The 19,603-nt window shown below is 59.4% G+C and overlaps 1 protein-coding gene across 1 annotated transcript; it reads left to right on the top strand.

Moving 5' to 3' along the window:
- Positions 1 to 9,087: 9,087 nt before the first annotated feature.
- On the top strand, positions 9,088 to 17,293 carry LHX5 (LIM homeobox 5). Its single transcript, XM_007938192.1, has 5 exons — positions 9,088 to 9,260; positions 11,146 to 11,369; positions 11,964 to 12,241; positions 12,906 to 13,071; positions 16,926 to 17,293. Exons 1-5 carry the CDS (start codon positions 9,088 to 9,090, stop codon positions 17,291 to 17,293), a joined length of 1,209 nt encoding a protein of 402 aa, XP_007936383.1.
- The last annotated feature ends 2,310 nt before the right edge of the window (positions 17,294 to 19,603 follow it).

Below are 19,603 nucleotides of genomic sequence, written 5' to 3'. Positions count from 1 at the left end.
TGGAGCAGCAGGTTAACCCTTTTGTGCCCAAACTTCTCCAGAGGAATCAGTTTCCCCCTTCATAATCCTGCAGATTATTATCCTCATAGATCTCACCTAGTCCTCAAAGGGTTAAGTCAATGGAATGCCCATCTCTTTGACCCTCAAACCCCATCTATCTCCAAGCCCCCAGGTGCTTTCCTCCGTGTTCACTATCATCTTTGCACCAATCCTCCCAGGTACTCGTATCTTTTCTCCCCAAGAAGTTAAGATTCCAGGGATACGGTAGCCCTGAAACTAAAATTTCTAAACCCCTTTCCTCTTCCAGAATAAAGCAAAGGGCAGATTCATGGCACTTGTCACCGTTTAGTTCTATTGTTTTAAACACGAACTTGTATTCTTTTGAGGGTGGGAAGAGCTATTTGTTATCTCTGTTAGCGACCATGTAAAAGAAACTTTTCTGACGTCATCCATTTGAAAAGAACAGAGAAGACACTGTTTTTTAATCAATCATTTTGTTATTTGATAGAAAATATAGGCCTATACCTGTCTGTGGGTTCTGATAAGAGGTTAAAAAAAAAAAGGTGGGGAAATAAACGCAGGAGAAGGCAAGACAGAGAGAGGAGAGCTAGGTGTCAGGGACAAAGAAGGAAGGGCAGGTTTCAGAAGCCACTTGTCCCTGCGGCGGAGCGACGGCTTCAGCACCGCGGACAGCTCCCTGTATTGTCTCGGTCCAAACTGCCGCGGCCTCCTCCAGCCCAGCCGCCACCGCAGGCTCACCCGCTGCCTTCTCCCGCAAACCTGCTTCAGGGAGAGAGAGAGGGCAGCAGAGCGGTAGCGGATTTCCCCCTTCTCCCCGCATCCTCCGAACTCGGCCCGGATCCAATCCCACCGCCGCGCTGATAGGTACTTGGTTTCCCGCCTAACCTCGGATTTGTCTGTGCGGTGTCGTGGGTGGGCGTCGGCGGCGGAGTGGGGGTGAAATCGTGGTGGCAAGTTCAGTTTGGGTTTAGAATTCGTTACACTGTCACTGCCTGAGGCCCCAGTCGTCTACGATCTGTCCGCAGACAAGGCCTAGCCCTGTACTCAAACAAGGAAAGGGCGGGGGGAAGGCGATGCCCAACGCACCGCTTGTGCCTATCCCCAGGTCGTGGCCACGCAAGGACGCCCCGGCCAGCTGAGCTTCACCCGGAGATCCGCAGCACCAAATCCAGAGGCAAGAAACCAAAACACTCGTAGAAGGAAACCAGAAAGACAGCGACGCGTTTCTCAGATGCCTCCGCTGCCCCCGCAAAGCGCAACGAATCGTGTTACCGTCCGAGACGATGTCATTTCCCTGCACCAACTAGGCAGCGATTTTTTTTTTTTTTTCCTTTCCTCTCTTTCGCCAGGAAAATCGTCTGGGTCCGACTTCAACAAGCCCCGCGGCAGAGGCTGTTCCAAAACATTTTTTTTTTTTTTTTCTGGACTCTTTCGTAGGATCCAGGATAAAAAGGGATTTCTTCCCACGTTCTCCTCTGCCTGAACCCTGGCTTCCCCCGTAGATGAAAAGGCTGCACCGAGAGCCTGGTCTCCGAAGTCAAATACACTGGAACACACACAACCCAGTGTCAAAAAAAAATAGGCATTTCTGCCCAGCTTTCGAGAAGTCAAGCACCCCAGGGCGGTTTTCTCCTCGCCAAATTCGTTCCCCTAGCGAGCCCTGGGGCATGGGTAAACGGGAGAAGTAAGTTTTCAAAGAGCGAACGTCCTAGGAAGAAAAGCTTCCCCTCTTCCTCCGTCTGCCTGTAAATGTGCGGGAAGGAAAGAAAGAAAGAAAAAGAACTCTTCGCTGATGTCCCTAAAGCTTGGGGCCCTCACAGGACGTGCGGGAACAGAGAAGTCTCCACGCGCCAGCCAGTCCGAAGACCCCAAGCCGCTGTGGACCGACTTGTATTTTCAGAACTAAGATATCTCACCCCCACATGCACACCCTAAAAAAAAAATTTTTTTAATAAAAAAAAAAAATCCCTGAAAATTTTCCGAACACTCTCCTGCTGTCCTCTGCCCCCGCCCTTTCCCCGTTAAAACAGGAAACCTGAGGGAGAGCGGCGGCGCTCGCGGCTGGGCGGCGCGGGGTTTGGAAGAAAGCAGGATCCCCGCTGTGGTCCCTGAGGAGAAGAAGGGCGCGCCGCGGAGTAAACAGACTCGCCTTCCGAGCCAGGAGCTGGGGGTCGCCTTCCCTGGGCCCCTCCCCCCTCCCGGGTCCGCGGAGGTCGGAGCCTGGGAGGGGGGGCGCGGCGCGGGAGCCACCCAGCCGGCGCCGGCGCGCGGGGATCCTTCGGGCGGCCGTCAACCGCCGCTTTGCGAGGCAGCTTTTCCCTTTTAACACCTTCTAAACAAAGGCTAATGAGGCCACTGCTTTACTCTATCAACACACAATCATTAGCAACAGAGAAATACACACGCACGCGCGCGCGCGCGCACACACACACACACATATACACACACACAGCGCACGGGCTGCCAAAATCGGGCGAATTCTAAAGGAACCCATATTAGGCTAACAAAAAGGAGGTGGGATATGGAGGGGCGGGGAGAGGAGGTGGGAGAGAAGGGAAGAGGGGGCGAGAGCAATCCAGACGCGAAAAGAGCCTAGAGAGAAGGGAGGGAGAAGCCCGAAGCCTGCCTAACGCAGGCTAGCTGCTCCGAGCCAGAGGGAGGAAGTGTAGGGGACCCCTAATCTGGGAAGTTTGGAGATGAAAAGTCGCTCCCTTTGGGCTCCAAAGACGAAGTAGTGCTGCAGACGTCTTCTTAGATTACCGAGCCCGCCGGTCGCCTCCACCACCCGTTACACTCAATGGGGTCAACGCGGTTAGCGATCACAGCCCCGCGCGCCCCAGAGCTGCGTGCCCTCACACGCCGAATGGCAGAGGCCGACCTGCAGGCCAGACCGACCGGGCGAGGATGAGTAAGATCTGAGTCTGAACGGTGCTCAGCTCGCGTGCGCGGGCCCCTGGTCGCCCGCCATCCCGCTTCACCCGCAAGTTGGCCGAGCAGCCGGCCGCTCTGCGCCAAGGACGGGGCTTCTTCTTTGGAACAAATTGTCAGCGTTCCCTCACCACTTGCCGAGGGGACGGGTTGGCGTGGACTTTTCCCTCTGTGCCCCCTCTGGTTTCCCTCTGGCGCGCAGGAAGCAGCCCCAGCCTGCGCCCTCCCTGCTACCAGCACCTGAGACCGGCAGTGGGCAGCAGTGTCCAGCAGTGAATGCGGCCGGCGGGAGCTGGCTAGGCATCTGGAGTGGTGGGGCCCCTGGGAGTGGATTCCAAAAGGGGTCACGAAGGCTGGGAAGTGTGGACCCCGCACCTCACCGAGCTAGAGCTGGAACCCGAGCGGAAGGATCTCAGAGGGGCCAGCGCGCGCACCGTCACTCACGGGCTAGATCTCTCTGCACCCCGAAGCGCCGGTTGGCCACTGCGCTCCCCGCCTGCTCCCTCCCGGAGACGCAGGGCCTGACCCTGGCAGGTCTTAAGGCTCTGCCGACTTTCTCCGGAGGACACTCCGACACTCGGACTCGCAAAGCTGATTCCGGCCTTCAGGCCTGGCCGGTCCCAAAGCCAGCCGACTCAGAAAGTGCTGCCCAAGCCCTACTGGTTCCCGCCAACCCGCAGGCCCCTTCACGTTCCAGCCCAGATACTGAATTGGGGTTGAGTTCACACTAAAAGCCACCCTTCCCAGCGTTGAGGGAGGGGGACTGGAGAGGCGTGCCATTGTTTGTGTAAAGCCAGATCCCAGCAGCTTTCCTTGGGAAGGACGGACGGGAGGAAAGAAGAAAAGGGAGGGAGGGGTGGTGGATGGATTCCATGACTTTTTGATTAAACGTCCCGGGTCGGGGCTGCCCAGTTAACAAGACCGTTAATTAAGCCACGTACGATTTAACTGACTGGCAGACCCTGCGCCCCGCAGAGATGTTCCGGAAACCATGCGGCCCACAGCCGAGCGAGCCGGGCGCACCAGCTGCGTCGCCCCCGCCTCCTAGAGTTCTGCCCAGGCCCATCCTCTTGGGGAGGCCCAGGTCCGAACACTTTCCCGCCTGGGCTCGAGGCTGCCCCCAGCCGGCCGCCCCCGCGGAGACCCCCGACATTGGCCCACACCACTTCCAACCCCCAACTCCTCCCTCTCTCCGGAGCATCCCGGCGCCGACAGCTATGACCGCGCTGTGTCCCCACGCATAACACAAGCCCAGGTCCACCGCGGCCAGCCTGGGCACACGCGGTCCGGGGATCCCCGGGCAACTCCGAGCTTCGGAGGACAGGGGACGTTGACCGGGCCTGCCGGCTCAGCTGGCTGGGTCTCGCCCGAGCCCCAAAGCAGCCACTTTCCTAGGGCCTCCAGGCGGCGGGCCCAGCCTGCAAGGCCGCTCAGACTCGGGGCGATTCCCGGCGGCGGCGGGCGGTGCGCGGCGGCGCGGCGGGACGCTGAGTGTGTGTGCACGGCGCGGCCTATATTTACACCCCAAACAAAATAATTACACTTTTGTCGGAGGGAGAAAGGCAGTGATTAGGCGCGGGCTCTTTGCGGCAAAACAGTTTCTCAGTGGTACACCAGTATAATTTTTCACGGCTGGCTGAAATCAAAGAGGGGAGGTAATGAATCCGGCGAGCAATTTAAATTTACAATTTGTAACGCCGCGGCCGCGCAGACCCGGCCGAGAGCGCAGCTCCGAGGCGCTCGCTGCGTTTGTTTAATGTTAAAGCCGCGCTGGCTCTGGGGGAGGGGGGGCTGGGGATGCAGATTGTGTGTGAAGTGGGGAGCGGTAATGATAGAAGTCGGGAGGGGACCGCTGCGTAGCCCAAGAGGCGACAAGGAGGAAAAGGCGAGGGGTGTGCTATCTAGTCTTCCCACCACCACGGCGGCACCGAGGGCGCGCGCTTGCCAAAGAAAGCAGCCCATGCTGGAGAGTCCAAGACAGGGGACCTCGGAGGGGCGAGGAGAGATAGTCCGGCCGCCAGGGGAGTCCTCCAGTCTAGGCTTCCCCCGCAGGCAGGAGAGTTTCTGGCGAGACATGGGGAGGTACCGAAAAGTCTGCTCCACTTGCGGGAAGGTCAGAGCCAAACGCCCGCCGAGCCCTCATTCGGGTTCGCTGCTCGTGCCCAGGACTGGAGAAGCGGAAACCCGCGCCTTCCTGGCCCCGGCTCCGCGCGCCTCGAAACTCCCCACCCGGGCGGATGCGCGCCTTCTCTTCGGTAATTAATTACCGAACTCAAAGGGGAATACGCAAAACGCGTATTACTAACTCTACGGGGCTTAAGTGATTGGAAGCAGATTATTATCTTGTTTGTCTTTTGTCTGTTTTACTTATCCCACCGCCGTCTGTCGAGTTGTAATGTTGGTACTCTATTCTAGGAGGAAGATTTTTATATAGGAAATTCCATCAACATCTTGTATAAGTGACATTGCGTCTCCATGCATTACCCTGTTAAGACACAAGCGGTTTATTAGTTACATATAGGAGGGGATCGCTCTGCCTGGTCGCCATCTGTTAGCGCTGTAAGGGTGGGATAACATGTCTAATAGTTGGTCGGCTGATGTTTGCCGAGGCAGTGCACCGGGGAAGGAAGAGGACTTCTGGAGGGCCGGCAGGGTTCCTGGAGGCAGGCAGGGCTGGGGAGGTGCTTCCGGTGATGCTGGGCTGAGCATGAGGCCCCCCAAGGTGGCTCCGAGGGCTGGGTCCTGGGTGCCAAAGGTGAGTTTGGTTTACAAGACTCGAAGCCAGAGGAGGACTTCGGGAAGTCAGGCCTTCATCACCTGTGATGGGGACTCAGTCCTGGTGACTTCCATACACCACACACAAACAGGCTTGGGGAGACTGGCACTGCTCTCTGGGATCACTCTCTGTACCCCAAAACCTCCCTTGCCTGGAGCCGTGGCACCCATGCATTGGCATTTAGGCACATCGATTAGTCAGATAGAGCCGAACATACCGGCACCCAGCTGCTGTTGCGGTGAACCGGGGTGAAGCAGGCCCAAGCAGGGAAGGTGGCCTAGACCTGGCCCCTTGGCCACCCGGGGACGGAGGGCGCGGGGAGGTGGCCCAGTGGTCTCCAGCAAGGCAGGAAGCCGCAGGGTGGGGTCTGGTGTCATGTGTGGGCAGGATGTGCAACTCTTCCTTGGCACTCCACAATCTGTGGTGGACACTGAGCACCGTTAACTGCAGCTCTGAGCCAGCTGCGGGATTCGGACACCGGCTTAGAAAGTCCAGCAGAGAGACAGAAGGAGGAAACCAAAAAAACACCAGAAAAAGAGAAAGAAAGAAGCGAATGAGGGAGAGAGTAACTTGAAGGAGGACGGGGACCGAGCAGAAGAGAGAAGCCAAGGTGGGAATTAAGACAGAGAGCAGGGGAGAAGCAGAGAGATGAGAAACTCCAGGGAGACAAAGACCAGGAAGGGACCAGAATTCACCCCTGCCCCTGGCCTGGATGTCTCGCCTGCTGGCTCTTGTTTCTCACTGTCCCTGCCCGGCTGGAGCGCCAACAACCTAAACAGGCAAGGCCAGGAACTGCCAGAAACTTCGGTTTTGTTTGGGGCTCCACGATCCTCTTGGCTTGGCCTGTACTCAGGTACTAAGTGAGGCCAGGAGGCCAGGCAAGAGCTATCCTGCTTGCTCCTGGCCGAGCTGGCTGCAGCCGGCCTCAATGCTCTGCTGCGTAGACACCTGTCCCTCCCAAGCTGGAGGATCAGGTGCCAACCCCAACAGACAGAAGCCCCTCTTCCAAAGACCCAGCTTATGGGTCAACGTCCCAGTAGTGACCTCAATTCCCAGTCCCCAGCCAGGCCACCTCCCCTAGTTACTGTGGGGGACAGCACCAAGCCTGGAGAGAAATCTGGGTGGGGGTTTGGTGGTGGTGGGGGGTGAGGGGGGATGAATTGAGCTCCACCAAATGCCCCAATGCAGGCACACAAACCCCCACCCCACAAACCCCACAAAAGTAAATGCTGCCAGGAGCGTGTGCGCACACACACACAAAAAACACACACCAACAAACCTACAGAATCACAGAAACAAAAATGCTGTTAATCACACATAGGGACCATCATACAACACAGTCCCACAAAATTCTACACTCACAAGCACACCCAGCCCAGCTCAGCCACAAACACACAGGGTTTCAAACGGGCACATGTTCACCCACGCACAAGTACACCGTTCAATATTTTTAAAGTACATTTTAAGTCAAAATTAACACACACATGTACACAAATAATCTTACGCATTTGTCCACTCACACACACACCCCTTCACACTCACATGGCTTCCCACTCACATACACAGACCAACGAAAACAAAAGTGCATACACAAATACACAAACATTAGCAGAACATGTGTAAACATGCAACAAATGTACACACAAAAATACACATACCACAGCGCAGTCACACCACTGATCTGGATATACCACGCACAGACGCATATAAGCAAACAAACACGCACAACCTATCTATGCACAGACACAAACACACACATGCGATTCTCAAACATCACATACATGCTAACAAAGCCGCAAACACACCCAAGCAGATGTTCACAGCCACCTCTGGGTGCAAACACTCCACTCCTTCCGGCCCCAGGGTCCTGGGCGTTGGCCCTCAGACTGAAATGTAGGCGAAGCCATGGCTCCCTCCCCAGCTTGGAAGGCCGAGACACCAGGCTGGTCTCTTAGAGAAGGCCCGGCCCCCACCTCTCTCTCCTACCCACTGCCCTCGCCCCAGACACGCGAGCACCGCGAGGCCCAAGGCCGTAGCCCTAAGAGGGGCCAGACAAGCACACGCTGCGGGCTCTCTGCCGCGTGAAAACAGCGCCCACGCGCCCGCTCCTGTTCCTGACTTGGAACGCGACCCAGTCATCACGGGGCCGCCAACGGCTGACCCGGAATCTGGGAGATGCAGCGAGAAAAGAAAAGACGTGGTGAGCTCCGAGTTGTCCTTGCCGCCGCCACCTGCGAGCTGGCTGCGGGAAGGACCGTCAGCTCTGGACTCGCCCCAAGCCCCGAAAAGCCCCGTGAACAGCGCGCTCAGGCCTGAAATCCCGGAGTCTGGGCCCAGGGCAGATGACATCCCTTCCCCAACCTGAGCCTGGGCCTTGTGACCCGGCCAGAAAGATACCCAAGCCGCGCGGCCTCTGCGCGCGCTCTCTCCATGAGAAAGGCGCGCCTGGGCCCCAGCCCGGTGAATGACAAAAGAAGCTGGGCCTGGCTCCGCGAGGAGCGCGCCGTCGCAGCTCCAAGGGCGAAGACTCCAGGGGCGCGGGGGTGGGGACGTCCAATCTGGGCGGGCTAGGCCGGGGAGGGGGAGGCGGACGCAGAGCGCGCTCCAGGCCTCGGGCAACTTCTGCAAGTTCCAGGCTTGGCAAAGGGGCGGGAGTCCCTCCCCACCAGGCCTTGGAACCCGGGCCCCCAAATACTAGTGAGGTGAGAGGCAAGAGAGACGCTGTTTTCGGATCGCGCGGCCCCCGCCCCTCAGCCCCAAACTGAAAGGTAAATACTTACTTAGCGTCCGCACCAGGTGCGAGCTAATACTCAACAATACTGATGCCTTGTTTTTTTGCTCTGTCCGGACCGCAACGCTGTAGCCAATTTAGATATGCTATAAATTTAAGAGGTTGCCATGGCCACGGCGCGCCCATTGGCCACCGGGACCCCTACGTGCCGCGCCACGTCACCAAATCTGAATAAGGATGCGCGAATTAGGCGGCGGCCAGACAAAGATGAGGATCGGGACCGCTTGAAAGTGGGGGAAAGTGCCGGCGCCTCCGCCACCGGGGAAAGCCGCTCGGCAGCAGCGCCGAAGCCAGTATCAGCCAGAGACACCTGGGGAGCCCGGAACCAGCGTCGGGCGCGCAGCCCGGGCATGAGGCTGTGAACTCCATCCCTTCCCGCCCGCCCGACCCGGGCAGCCCAGCGCCAGGCCGGCGATCGCAGCAGGACTTGCCCGGCTGGGTCTTGGTCCGGAGCGGACTCTCTCGCCCGCAGCGGAGGCCCAAGGCGGAGCGCAGCGGCGGGGCCAGGGGGCCCGAGGGCCGGTGCCCCAAAGGGAGGGCACGGCGGCCCGAGCCGCCAGGGCGCGGGGCTATGATGGTGCACTGTGCCGGCTGCGAGCGGCCCATCCTCGACCGCTTTCTGCTGAACGTGCTGGACCGCGCTTGGCATATCAAATGCGTGCAGTGCTGTGAGTGCAAGACCCACCTCTCGGAGAAGTGTTTCTCGCGCGAGGGCAAGCTCTACTGCAAAAATGACTTCTTCAGGTAAGAGGCTGCCGCCTTGCGCGCGCTCCTCGGGGGCATCGCGGAAGGGAGCCCAGCAAACCTAGCTCCACTCGCGGCTCGCCAGCTTAGAGGGGGCGCGGGGCTGTGCGCTGCCCTCCTCCAGACTCCAGCCGAGCGCGGGTGGAGAAAGAAGGCCACCGCCTTCGCTGCCTCTCGGTGGCTTCTCCAGGCCAAGCTTCCAGCAGTGCTAGGGCGTTGGGGGGAGGCCCTGACAAACTTATTCTCCAGTGGTCGCTGCCCTTCCCAGAGGCTACCACCCCAGGATAGTAGCTTCCAGTGCCTGCCTGGGAGAGGAAGGATTCAGGCCGGAGTTAGGGGCGGCTGGACCCTTCCCCCACCCCCAGCAGAGGGGTGCAAGCTGCCCTCCTGGCAGGCCTGAGCCCCAAAGCCCACCCCCCTGGAAAAACAGCAACTTCCCAGGCCCAGAGGGGGCCAGCCAGGAAGGGCACTCCTGGTGAAGGCGAAAGGACCCTTCCCAAGCTCGCTTGCCACCCCATTAAACATTTTCTCCCTTGCTGCAAAATACAAACAAAATCAGGGCTGAGAATCATGACCTCAGGTCCCGGGTTCTGTCACCTCCTCCCCACTCCTGAGGGCCTTTGGGTGGGTGGGCCAGGGCAGATCACCTCTCTGGACCTCAGTTTCCCCAGCTGGGAAACGCCAAGGCAAATCCTAGAAGGCGGTGGGCTTTTCAGCAGCTCAGCCCTGCCTGCCCCAGCCAGCGCCCAGCGCAGGCTTTGTGAGTGCGAATTGCGGGCGGCTGGGGAAGGGGGGGTGTGATTAACACCGGGAGAAAGGCAGCCCGCCGCCCCAGAGGCTCGGCTCAGCGCTGGGGAATTTGAATAGGCGAAAATGTCAGCCGTGCCTTTACACGTGTAAACTCCCCGGCCCCAGAGGCCCCGACGCTCCTAATGTGGCGGCGCTTGCAAAGCGCCTAATGGTTTTTGATAAGGTACATATGGCCAATTACGCTGCCGGATGAGGCCAAAAGTGACTTATGACTTCTAATGCCCTCACTGCATCAATGTCACCAAATTCACCCTGTTTAGAGACATGGTCGGGGGTAGATGCGGGCCGAGCCCTGAGCCCTCCAGTCTCCCCCCAACCAGCACCTAATGCCCTCTGCACCACTCTTTCTGGGAGAAACCGGCTTTCCCCACGCACTCAAGGAAGAAAAGAAATTAGACTAAGAATATGGAAAATGGGGGGCGGGTACAGGACTCTGTGTTCTAGCCTTACCAGGTGGAGATTTGGCTGTTGCCAGGGACAGAGGCTTTGGGAAGAGAGACAGTCCTTGCTTCCTGAGCCCCCTCCCTTGCAGCCCTGCTGTCCACCGGCCTGAGAGTGGGATTGGAAACTGCTTTCTGGGCACTGAGAATCAGGGGAAGATTCTCTCCTTCTCCACCAAGCCCAACTCCAGAAACCTCCCCCCACTTGACTGTGAGGATGGGCCAGCCAGGCGAATCAGCCCCTACCTGGGCCAGCACAGGCTGGAGAGGGCCCCTCTGGCTTCCAGGGTAAAGCCACGTAACACAGAAGCAAAACCGGCCTCCCCGTCTCCAGAGCCACGGCTGCTGCGTCGGGCTAGTCTGGCAAAAAGTGGGGGGCAGGAGCATATTGGGGTGCTGTAGGCCCTCTGCCTGGCTGAAGGCTGCACCCATTGCTGCCCCCTTCTCAGCCCCCAGTCGACCTGAACATGTGCTAATCCCAAGAGCAACCCGGGATATTTGTCCCGCCTCGCTGAGAGGCAGGATTGGGGTCCCATTGGACAGATGTGAAAATGGAGGCGTCTCAGGAGCTAGGGTGCGTGGCAAGGGGTCAGGGGTTCAGAGAACGGGACCCCAGAGTCCGTATGTGTCTGCAGGCGCTTCGGCACTAAGTGCGCCGGCTGCGCGCAAGGCATCTCGCCGAGCGACCTGGTCCGGAAGGCACGCAGCAAAGTCTTCCACCTCAACTGCTTCACCTGCATGGTGTGCAACAAGCAGCTGTCCACGGGTGAGGAGCTCTACGTCATCGACGAGAACAAGTTCGTGTGCAAGGATGACTACCTGAGCTCGTCCAGCCTCAAGGAGGGCAGTCTCAACTCAGGTAGAAAGGCCGGCCGGGCCCCTCGGCCCCGCGCATCTGCCCGTGCACAGAGTGTGCGCCTCGGGCTGAGCGCCAGGCACTTCTAGGCCCAGGGGGAGGCTGGGAAGGAAACAGCGTCTGGAGTTGGCCTTCACGGGAACTGGGAATGGCCAGCTTCCCCAACCTTCCCGAATTCTGGCCTTTTCCAACTTGCTCCTGCTTCCTCAGTTTGGAGCCTTACAATTCCCTTTCATTCTTGTCATTTGGCTCCTGGTCGTTTTTTTGTTTTTTGTTTTTTTTTTCCCGTGCTCCAGGAGGGCCCTAAGTGGGGTCTGGAGGAAGGAGAGGAGGGAGAAGTGATCTGAGGCCCCAGGGGCATGTATCCCCTCCTCTTGTCCCCTCTCCAATGAGGCAGGGTCCTTCAGAGGGCGTGACCGCCTCCCTATCCAAGGAATACCCGGGAGGTGCTGAAGGGGCTGAGAAGGGCACTTCCAGGGGCGGGGGGAGGGGCGGCTGCAGGGTTTGGGAGGGAACCTGGGGCTGGCGGTGGCCGGGGCTTGTAGAGGCCTGGGCCACCACTGACCGTCGTCCCCTTCTCTCTCTGTCCACCGGCAGTGTCATCCTGTACAGACCGCAGTTTGTCCCCAGACCTCCAGGACCCACTCCAGGACGACCCCAAGGAGACGGACAACTCCACTTCGTCGGACAAGGAGACGGCCAACAACGAGAACGAGGAGCAGAACTCGGGGACCAAGAGGCGCGGCCCCCGCACCACCATCAAAGCCAAGCAACTAGAGACGCTCAAGGCGGCCTTCGCCGCCACGCCCAAGCCCACCCGCCACATCCGCGAGCAGCTGGCGCAGGAGACCGGCCTCAACATGCGCGTCATCCAGGTGCGGTCACCTTCCCCAGTCCTCAGCGTCCGGGAGCCGGGAAACAGGGCCTGCGAGCAGCCTTCTTGGCTAAGAGAGCTCCAGGCTCCCGGGGTCGAGGGCAGCTGAGCAAACTGGTCCAGAAGATAGGGGCCCAGCCCTGCTGTCCTCTTGGCGCGTGATGCCGGGCCTGTCCCCTCGCCTCTTTAAATTCCCTCCCCTCGCTCCCTCAAGGAGGGTTTTAAGCCTCTCCGGGATCCGGAATCCCTCTGTTCTTCCACGTCTTCTGAGCAAAGAAAAGAGGCGCTGTTTTTCGTCTGCCCCGACCCTGAGCGGGATTCCAGGGCGGGCAGACAGACAGACGGCCGGAGCCGGCTCAGGAGCCCTGGGGCCAAGGCAGAGCCGGACCCGGGCGGGAGGCCTTTATAAAGCCGTCAGGCCGCGGGCGGGCGGAGGACCAGGAAACCAAGTCTTTATGAGTCGCCCCACGGGTCCGCGAAATCCTTCACCCTTGGCTAGTTCGCAGAGGCCCCGCCCCAGCCCTCTCGGCCTAATCTGGCCCGGCCCCCGCCTCGGGGGAGTCCTGGCGCGCGGGAGGCGCTAGGACCCAGCGGGAGCGGCCCGGGCAGGGAGGGGACGGTAGGTCACCCGCGGCCGGGAGCTTACAGGCTCTCCTTTGTGTCAGGTGTGGTTCCAGAACCGACGGTCCAAAGAACGGCGGATGAAACAGCTGAGCGCGCTGGGCGCTCGGAGACACGCCTTCTTCCGGAGTCCGCGGCGCATGCGTCCGCTGGGCGGCCGCTTGGACGAATCTGAGATGTTGGGGTCCACCCCGTACACTTACTACGGAGGTAAGCAGCCCCCTGGGACGCGCTGCCCCATCCCGCGGCCGGCGCGTTCTAGGGACTGAGGACGCAGCGTCCGTACCTGCGCGCCCTCTGCCGCCCATCCCACCCGCCCCAGACACAAGAACACACGCCCACGCAGGACACACACTGTAATGAAGATCCCTTAACAGACACGCATGCACACACAACTGCAGGCAAAATTAGGCATGTGGGCTCAAGCAGCCATACCGTGACATGCACAGGTGAACACTGGTTGAGAGCAGTGCAGACACTCACCCTCCCATGCGGGACCGCGGGAACACACCTCCAGACACACGGTCACCCACAGGTACACTCTGCCCTGCTACACTCGCCGATAGACACTCAGAGAGGCACATAGACACGCACACACCCACCGCCACCCGGACGCACAAAGCGCAGACTCCGCAGACGGACACACCTTGTCCCCCTGCTGCCGCCGCCGCTGCTGTTGCCTTTAAGGGCCAAGCACGGAGCGTCTCTGGGTGGGGATGGGGGTCTGGAGTCACCTGGGCGGTTCACAAGGCAGCCACCCATGTCAACTCAGATGCCAGGAGTTGCTCTGGGCAGAATTCAGCTGGCTCTCCAGCCCCAGGCACTGCGGGGCCTCAAGGCTGGGGCCTCAGGCCCTGGGCCAACACCAATGTCCCCCCTCGGTCTTTGGAGCTGAAGAGAGCGAGGAGTTGAGGTTGCAAAGGGAAATCTCCCGCCTTGGTCCCTGGCTCAGGCCTGTGGTGAGCTTTCCACTTCCTCACCTCTTCCTTTCCTCCCTCTCTCCTCTGCTCCTCCCTTCACTCTCCAACTTCCTCGCCGTCACTGATCTTTGTCACGGCATTTGGAAACCCATCACCCCACCCCACCTCCGCCCTCGCCCTCCAGTGCTGCACTAGCCCCACATCCATCCTTCCCAGTGCCATGGACCCGAGGAAGGCGCTGAGTTCTGACTTTGGGACACCCCCAGGAGTGCCTGTGCCTGATAGGCGTCTGGGCTTCTCAGTGGCCTTGACCTCTGTCGCCTGGCACAGGCCTACTAGGGGCCAAGTCTTCAGTTTGAGGACCGCGATTTCTCTTAGGAAAATGGATTTGGTGGCAATGGGGGGGGGGGACCGAGCAAGGCACCGAGGCAACCCGGGAGAGACCTGGACAATTCTGCAGCCTGGACCTTCCGGGCTTCGAACCCTGAGGGGCCACTAGAAATTCTGGACAAGGAGTGCCCCGGTTTTTTTCTGGAGAGGCCTTGCGGGTGGCGGAACCCGGGTTTGGAGGCCGCAGCCGCCTAGCCCCGGGCTGCACTGATGGTGGGTGTGTCCTCCGGGTCTCCAGTCACCGGCTCCCTCCACCTAGCTTTGCCTCCTTCCGCCTAAACAGCGGTCGGCACCTGGAAGCGGCGGGGGCGGTCCGGGCGCAGAATTTTTCCCCGCCTGGGTAATTAACCAAGGTCTCCCCGAGGACCAGCGCGCCCCCCACCAATCCCGCCTCCTCTACGTGCGCGCCTGCTGGATGGGGTGGGGGGCTGGAGCATTCCTGCCTCGTGGGGGCCCCCCTTTCTCCGGAATGGTGTGGGGGGGACAGAATACAGCCCCGCCCCGGTCCCCAGCGCGGCGGCCCTGCCTAATCCGCGCTGGGAGATCCCGGCGGCGGCGGCCGGCAACGGGCGAGAAAGGGGCCGGGCGGCGGGGCCGGCGGCTCCCCGTGGGAGCGCGGACAAAGCCCCAGCTGCGGCTTTTGTGCCCTTTTCAGACAGCGTTTGTTCCAATTACCTCCGGCCCGGCCGCCATATGGGCGGAGGCGGCGCGCCCGGCGCGGGGGCCGGGCCGCGGCCCTTGCTGGCTGCATGGCTCGCTGAGGGCGCGGGCGTCGCCAACCCCGTCCCTTTGGGGACCCAAATTCGTCACTCCCAACCTTCTCCTTCCCCTCCCCTTTCGAGGAGAATGGAATTTGCGATTTTTACAAAATAATCGGCGACCGTTTTAGCCTGCGCCTCAACTGTCTGCAACGCGCGCCCTCTGACCCCTGTCCCGGTCTGGGCTGCTGTCAGGTTTTGGAGACTGAAGGGGGTGGTGGGTGGTGTCTGGACCTCGCCCCAGCGGCCGAGTCTCCAGGACTGAGCCGCGGCGCCGGCATATAGAGGAGGGCGTTTATCTTCCGCGCGAAGCTGGTTTTCCCGCCGTAGGAAGCGGGTTGTTGTCACCGGAGCCGGCGACAAGGTGCTCCTTCCGTGGGGGTCCCCCGCCCCAGTCCTTCTGTCCCGAAGGAGTTGGGGGAGGGGCTGGGAGAGGACTGCAGGGGGTCGAAGCCCTTTACTGAGGCCGGGCGGCCGTGTGACCTGGCCTCTCTCTTGCGCCCCTGAATTTCTGGGCAAAACGCACGTCTGTGCATTTATCTCGAGAGAGAGCCCGTAGCTGTCACCAGATTCTCAAAGGGCTCACTGGCCCTAAATGGGTCAGAACAAGGGTGTCCTCACAACCCGACCAGGGGGAGACTGGAGGCCGCCCTCATCCCTTCACCAAGGCCCCCGCAGCTCAGCTTTCTCGGTTCCAGGCGCGGCCACGCGGGTGCAAACGGTGGGCCGGCCTTCACCGGCCGTGCTGTCCTCGGCTGGGTGGGGGGAATTGCTGGATAGGTGGTTCCGGGAAAGAAGGAGAGGGCGCAGAGGGCGTCCTGCGGGCTTGAGGTCTGGGTTGCCTACCCGGCCTCCAGCCCGCCAACCTCCCCTGCCTGCTCTGGCGGTGCTACCATCCGGCTTCTCCCTCTCCAGTCCCTGGCCGTCTCTCATCTGTTCACCCCCCACCTCTGGCCTGCGCCTCCCCTGGCCTCACAGCCTCTGCGTCACTGGCCGGCTCTAGTGCTCTCTGGGCCTGTGTGTCTCTGGGCTTTTCCTTCTGGTTCCTGAGTCCTCACCGTCCACCCTGGGTTCTTCGCTGTGTCCCTGACAGCCACTTCCTCCTCCCTCTCTCATCCAACTCTCTCAGACCTCTCCCCTCTGTGTCTCCATCCATGCCACCAACTCGGAGTCTCTGGGTCTCTTCTGCTGCCTCCTCATCTGGGGGCTCCTCCCTGCGTGTTTCTTGGCTCCCCTTCACTCTGCATACTGCCATCTCACACTTTCTCTTGTTCTCTTTGTGCATCTCACTGAAGTCTAAGAAACTGTCTCTGTGTCTCTGACTGTCCTTGTCTCTCCCCGGCTGTGTGCCTCCCTGTCTGAGTCTCTTCTTATCTCTCAATGTCTCTTTCCAGAATTACCCTCCCTCTAAGCCCTCCGGGAGCTCTGGTAGCGTAGAGCCTAAGGCATTCGACTGCTAACTAGAAGGCTGGCAGTTCAAACCCACCAGCCGCTCCTCGGAAGGAAGACTGGGCAATCTATTTCCATAGTGATACTGCCTGGGAAACCCAAGGAGGGGTTGCTATGAGTCAAAATCGACTGGATGGCAGTGAGTTTTGGGGTTTTTTTTTTTTTTGGTTAGTGGTGCGGTGCCTAGGCACTTGACTGCTGCCCAGAAGGCTGGCGGTTCAAACCCACCAGCCACTCCTCAGAAGGAAGATGGGGCAATCTACTTCCATAGTGATACTGACTCGGAAACCCGAGGCTGGGTCTTTATGAGTCAGATCCGACTGTACAGCAGTGCCTTTGGTTTGGTTCTGAGCTCTCCACCATCTTGAGGGACGGGGTCTCCCTCTGCCCTGGTCTCAGCACTGACCCCCAGAAGCCAGTAACGCCCTCTCCTCTGCGCCCCTGAGCTCCTCGCGTCTTTGCTGCCCTCTGGGTCCCCGCCCCGTCCCAGTCCCGGCTGATCCGCCGCCGCTGACCTCTCGCTGTCGCCCTCCGTCCCCTCCCACAGACTACCAAGGTGACTACTACGGGCCGGGCGGCAGCTTCGACTTCTTCGCGCACGGCCCGCCTTCGCAGGCGCAGTCTCCGGCCGACTCGAGCTTCCTGGGCGCGTCGGGGCCCGGCTCGACGCCGCTGGGCGCCCTGGAGCCGCCCCTCGCGGGCCCCCACGCCGCGGACAACCCCAGGTTCACCGACATGATCTCGCACCCGGACACTCCGAGCCCCGAGCCAGGCCTGCCGGGGGCGCTGCACCCCATGCCCGGCGAGGTCTTCAGCGGCGGGCCTAGCCCGCCCTTCCCCATGAGCGGCACCAGCGGCTACAGCGGACCCCTGTCGCACCCCAACCCCGAGCTCAACGAGGCCGCCGTGTGGTAAGGCCGCCGGGCCGCCCCCCGACCCACCCCCCCCCCGGCCCGCAGCCGCCGGCAACCAAAACGCCCGACGCAGCAGTTCTCTCTCGGGTCCGCACTCAACCGGCAGCTGCTCCCCGGCTGGGCGCGGGGAGGAGGGGGACCGAGCCGGCAGCCGCGAGCGATTTCTTGGGACCAAAGGCGATACCCCAGAGAGTGGAGAGGTTTCCAGCGCGCTCTAGCCTCGCCCGGACCCCGCACCCACCCACCACCTCTTTGGACTCAGAGAAGGTTGAGGTTAAGGGGCCTAGAAGCTATTTTTCCCCTCTCTGCAATCCCGAGCGGCATTTGGTAATCATATTTCTCACTCCGCTTTCCCCGTCTTTAAAGAAGCGATGATAAGAAAGAGATTGAAAGGGAGAGAGCGGAAAAGGAGCGACATGAGGAAGAAGAGGGAGAGGGGGCGAGCGCCTGCAGGAGCGAGCGAGAAACGTGCGCGTTGGCGCCCCCTGGTGGCCAGTTTTGAGGCTCAAGGTCAGCCGTTCAGGAAGGGGGGAGGGGTCGCTTAGGACTTCGCAGTTAGGGCCAACCCCCTCCTCTTCCTTACTTTGATATTTCTTTGAGTCCGGGTGTCCGGGCCGGACTCGAACACTCGCCCACCCTGCTCTGCCCCTGGGGGAAGCGCCCAGGTTGCTGGGCTCTGGCCCACAGACTGTCCCCGCTGCCTGAGGCCTGGAGGCTGAGCCGTCAGGAAGTGCAGTATTATACCTTTTTGGAAGTCGAACGCTTCTAGTTTCCTTATTTTGTATAAAGAAGAAACAAATAAAGTATGTTTTTGTGTTTACTGTTTATTTATTGTACTCTAGTTCTCCGGGCTTGGACATTTTTATATTTTTAAGAGGAGGGTGGGCAGAGTGAGGGTGGGGAGGCAGAAAGAGGTTTACCTAAAAAAAAAAAAAAACCACAAAAAACAAAAAACATCAACTTTTTTTAAAAGAAAGATAAATTAAAAAAAAATCTTGTTTCCCTCAGTGCTGTGTGGCTTTCTTTTCTGTCCCTGCCTTGATAGTCTTGGTGACTGGAATTTCCCCTTTCTCTGGTTCTTACCTCTGACATAAAACAGATCTCAAGGGTGCAAAGCCCTCCACTCACCTACAGGGGGCGTGCTTTGGTGACATCCACGGAAGGCAAATGGCTGCCGTTTTTAGAGACTACTATGTGCCAAGGATCCCTGGCATATAGTACAAGATCCTTGGCACAGATGGTTAAGCATTTGAGTACTAGCTGAAAGGGTGGTGGCTGAAACTCACCTACAGGCACCTCAGAAAAAAGCCATGGTGCTCTGCTTGTGAGATGTCACAGCCTTAAAGACCCTGTGGTGCTCAGTTCTCTGTGTATATGGAGTCACCGTGAGCTGGAATTGACTGCACAGCAACTAACAACAACAATATGCCAGGCACGCTATTTCCCTGCCTTATGTAAGACCTTGATCACACGCAGGCCTGCCTGGCACATTGTCTACCTGCCGCCCTGGCGTCAGTTCCAGCTCATGGCCCACAGTTACAGAGTGGAACTGCCCCACAGGGTTTTCTCGACTGTAATCTTTACAGAAGCATGTCACCAGGCCTTTTTTCTGCAGTGTCACTACCAAGTACAACCTGTCCCAGCCAAGGACCTAGCAGGCCTTCGAAATGTTTGATGAATGAATGGATGTGTGATTTGCTTGTTCCCAGTGCGTCCAAAGAATCCAACCAGAGTTCCTAATTATGGCCCGTGGAATTCTGAGTGGGGGGCAGTGGTGGGTCAGTGGTGGAGTTCTTGCCTCCCATACAGGAGTCCTGGGTTTGATTCCAGGTCAAGGCACCTCTTCACAGCCACTCCCCACCTTTCAGTGGAGGCTTCCGTGTTGTTATGGTGCTTCCAAACTAAGACAAGGAAGAAAGGTCTGGCAATTGACTTCTGGAAAACCAGGCAATGAAAACACTATGGATCATAATGATCTGATGCCATTGGGCATGAGTCCAGAGCCAGCTCAATGGCAAAAAGGGGGGGGCAGGCTGGTGAGCTGGTGCCAGTGTGCAAGGCTCCATTAGCCAGGGTCCCCGTGGAGAGCGGGCCTCGTGGAGCGTGCTGTGTACTGGGTAAGGCAGCAGGATAAGAACACTGCTGGGGGATGTTTAGGAGCCCGAGGGACCTAAACCAGCTTGCCTCAGTTTCCCTACTAGCAAAAGAGGTTGGAGGGAATGCTTCCTACATTTCCTTCCAACTCAGACACTATAGGGTTAAAAAAGCAGACAAGGGAGATAAGATTAAATGGCATTTAATTAGGATCCCT

The sequence above is a fragment of the Orycteropus afer genome, unplaced genomic scaffold (genome assembly GCF_000298275.1).
Source record: "Orycteropus afer afer isolate SDZICR_OR568_19922 unplaced genomic scaffold, OryAfe1.0 scaffold00048, whole genome shotgun sequence".
Lineage (NCBI taxonomy): Eukaryota > Metazoa > Chordata > Mammalia > Tubulidentata > Orycteropodidae > Orycteropus > Orycteropus afer.
The sequence above is the reverse complement of the archived record's forward strand: the minus strand, read 5'-3'. Positions and strand labels throughout refer to the sequence as shown.

Excerpts from the sequence above, each read along its gene's own strand:
- LHX5 (XM_007938192.1), top strand. The coding sequence starts at position 9,088 with ATGATGGTGCACTGTGCCGGCTGCGAGCGGCCCATCCTCGACCGCTTT. Across the intron at positions 11,370-11,963 it reads GGAGGGCAGTCTCAACTCAG|TGTCATCCTGTACAGACCGC; the intron begins GTAGAAAGGCCG and ends GTCCACCGGCAG. Across the intron at positions 12,242-12,905 it reads TCAACATGCGCGTCATCCAG|GTGTGGTTCCAGAACCGACG; the intron begins GTGCGGTCACCT and ends CCTTTGTGTCAG.